This window comes from Morus notabilis, unplaced genomic scaffold, assembly GCF_000414095.1.
Source record: "Morus notabilis unplaced genomic scaffold, ASM41409v2 Scaffold11647, whole genome shotgun sequence".
Lineage (NCBI taxonomy): Eukaryota > Viridiplantae > Streptophyta > Magnoliopsida > Rosales > Moraceae > Morus > Morus notabilis.
This window is the reverse complement of record NW_010366149.1, coordinates 668-3896: the sequence shown is the minus strand read 5'-3', so window position 1 is coordinate 3896 and position 3229 is coordinate 668. Positions and strand designations below refer to the sequence as shown.

Sequence of the window (3229 nt, the reverse complement as noted above, 5' to 3'; positions counted from 1 at the left end):
TTTTTTTTTTTTTGAAACAAGAAAAATTGATAAAACTTATTTACAGCCAAAGAGATATCTTCAAGAAAATTAAAAATAATAAAAAAAATAAATTAAAAAAAAAGAGCGACTAAGCTACAAAAATGGATCCCAACTCCTAATAAAGTCCAAAAGAAAAGTTCTAAATTCCTTATCCCCATGGACCCAAACTGCAACTGAAAATTGGACCCCATCCCAAATGACGGAACAACCTTCCTCGTGGCCCTAAAAAATTCTACGGTTTCTCTCAGTTCCCCCAAAAAATAGCTAAAATTGCAACCTTCCCCAAAATGTTCCCTCCTTTTGTTAGGTCCAGACCGAGAAGAAGACACATAACTCCTTGCAACTCCTGGAGGTAACCCAAGAAAGTCTGAGATCTCTCAACAATAGGTACCGGATGCTATAGGGGAAAGAGAAATGCAAAAACAAGTGATCAACTGATTAACCACTATTCTTGCATAAGTTACACCAATCTGGGGAAATTGAGAGTTTGAGACAAACAATTTTCATCGTAACATTAAATCATGAGTATTCCGTTAACTTCAAAAAGAATAAGGATTTCCAAACAAGATTGAAAAGATCAAAGGGAATGGCATAAGGATCATTAGTCAAAAATGAAAAGAATGATTTGACTGAAAAAAAGCCCTGAATGATCTAAGCCCCACCCTCATCTGTCCAAAATCCCATCCGAAAGGAGGATTCTGTACAAACCAGAAACAAGCTCCGAAGCCTCCACTATCTCCTTTCAATTAAGTTTCTGGAGAACTTAAAGTCCCAGGAGAGGGCCTCACTCTCGCTCTCCCCCTGTAAAGTGTCCAAGACAAAATTGCTAATGGGTTGGTTATGGAAGGAAGGAATTCTAATAAAGCTGGAAATTGGCTCAAAAAGGGCTGCTCATCACACCAATGACCTTCCCTAAATCTGATAGTATCCCCTCTCCCCATCACCTAACTTTCGAACCAAGGTCCAAAGAGAAAAATGAGAACAACATCTCAAGTGAACTTTGTAGAATATATTCCAAAAGACAAAATGGTATAACGAAAATGAAAATAGGATAATAACGATACTAATCAATGACAAAAGATACAAGAAAAAAATTATTATAAACCTCATCCTAAGAATTATTTTAAGATTAAAAAAAACAAAAAATAAGCATTTCTACCAAGTCTTCTGACAGCTCCAACGTGAATTCTCTGTCAGTACCTTTACCACTTTTCAAATTTTACAGAACTTACCAACTTTATCCTGTCAAAAAGAAACAAGTGATAAAATAGTAAAATTAGATTCAGTAACAGAAATCATGTTTGAGGCAAAATATAAAACTTTTAAACTACAATAATAGCATAAGACGATTAGTCAGTGAAACAAAGAAAAAAATAAATTGTTATCATTGCCCCAAATGGAGGACAAAGATGCACGAGTCTCAAACTCGAACAAGAGGCTTCCTTAGTTTTTTCCGTTCTTAGCTGATTTTATCACAAAGTCAAAATGCAAGGCAATCTAACGAAACAACCTAATTCTAGTTCATCCACTTTTTAGCTTCGATTTTGAAAAATGCAGCTTGTAATTAGGGAAGTAAAGAAATGGCTCGACCATAACATAACTAAACAGATCTTGTTCAAACTAAAACAAACAGGACAAAGAAGCTCTCAATACCAGAATCAAAATCTGACCAAACGCATAACAATATAGTTTCAAACATGACAATGACAACCATTAGCAATATCAAATTTTACAAAATGCAGTAGTGGAAATGAATATACCATGAAGAGAGGAGCGATGTAGTAATCGCCTTGAAGATACTCGAACGACCTCGTCACCTTTTGACGATAATCAAACACAATATCCGCTGTCAAAAGAACGATTGGAATCAACAATTACGCAAGAAAAACCACAATCTAGAAGTTCAACAGCCATTTAAATCTCTGCAACATCCTCCTCTTGATTGCATGCTAATCGAATTCCTACGGTTTTCGAACGCGAACCAAATCGATTAAACAAAGACAAAAGAATTCAAACCGTCGTACAGTCTCGGCCGAGAAAGTTTCCGGCGAAAAGGTCATCGATGACGCCGGACCTAGCTCCGACGGCGATGTTCATGTTGTCGGCCTCCTTGCCCAACCTGTAGAGGTAGTCTCTGCCCTCGGAATCTTTGGCCTCCCACAACGACTGCTGCGACAGCCTCTTCTTCTTCCTCGGCGAGTTGTCCTCGGCATTGGGAGGGGAATTCGACGAACATCGAACGGAAAACGAAGAGAATTTCTTATTGTGAGCGTAATTAGGGTTTGGGAAGAGGGAAAAAGTGGGAGATTGGTGGCAGTGAGCCATTGCCATGGTTGGGAGTTTTCTGGGTTTTGTGGATAGGGGAAAATTCGACTTTGTCAGTGCTCCACGAAATAACGGAGCATATCTGTCTCTTAACAACCAAACAAAAAAAAATTTTCATGTCACGTTCATTTTGGTGATATTTAATTGATGGATTCATAACTATAATTTAAAATAATTTTTATTTTATGTGTATTTTTTATGAGAGAAAATATAATAATAAGTTACGAATTTTGATTAAAATTATGATACGAATCCCTATTCCAAACGTCCTTATGATTTTAGTTTAAAATTCAATTTTTATTATAATAAAAAGCTCTCAGAAACAGTCATATCTAATTTTTTTATTACAGTAAAAAACTCTCATATAAAATTACATCTCAATTCAAATTAAAAACTAAAATTACTGAACTAAACGGACTTTCAATTTCAAAAATTTTAATATTTTTTTAGTTAAATTCATTAATAATTCGTGAATTTTTTTCTCCTTTTATTATTGGTCCTCGTAATCCATTTATGTCATGAAATAATCTTTAAACTCAAAAAAAAAAATCTCATAAATAGAAATAGTTAATTGTCTTGTAAAAGTCTTTAAACTATTTTCTCTCTTTAAAAATAATCTTAATATTAAAAGTTGTACTCAATTTAATACCTAAACTAACAAAAATGACAAAAATAGTTTATTTTTTAAATAAGTAGATAGAAAATATTAACATATGTAATTTTGAATTAATGAATTACACATATTTGACTTTTATTTTCTATTTATTCACATATGTAATTTTGATATATTATTTTTCAGTGATTATATTTGCCCTACCATATTAATAAATATTCTCGTATTATTATTATGTGATAATAATAACTTTAAAGACATATATTTTCA

At 33.4% G+C, this 3229-nt stretch overlaps 1 protein-coding gene across 1 annotated transcript; it reads right to left on the bottom strand.

Moving 5' to 3' along the window:
* Nucleotides 1–298: 298 nt before the first annotated feature.
* Nucleotides 299–2431, bottom strand: LOC21384093 (the record flags this gene model as incomplete). Its single annotated transcript, XM_010109455.2, has 3 exons — nucleotides 2046–2431; nucleotides 1782–1867; nucleotides 299–418 (listed from the first exon to the last, which is right to left on the bottom strand). Coding segments are annotated over exons 1-3 (513 nt in total), but the record flags the coding sequence as incomplete, so codon positions are not given.
* Between the last annotated feature and the right edge of the window lie 798 nt (nucleotides 2432–3229).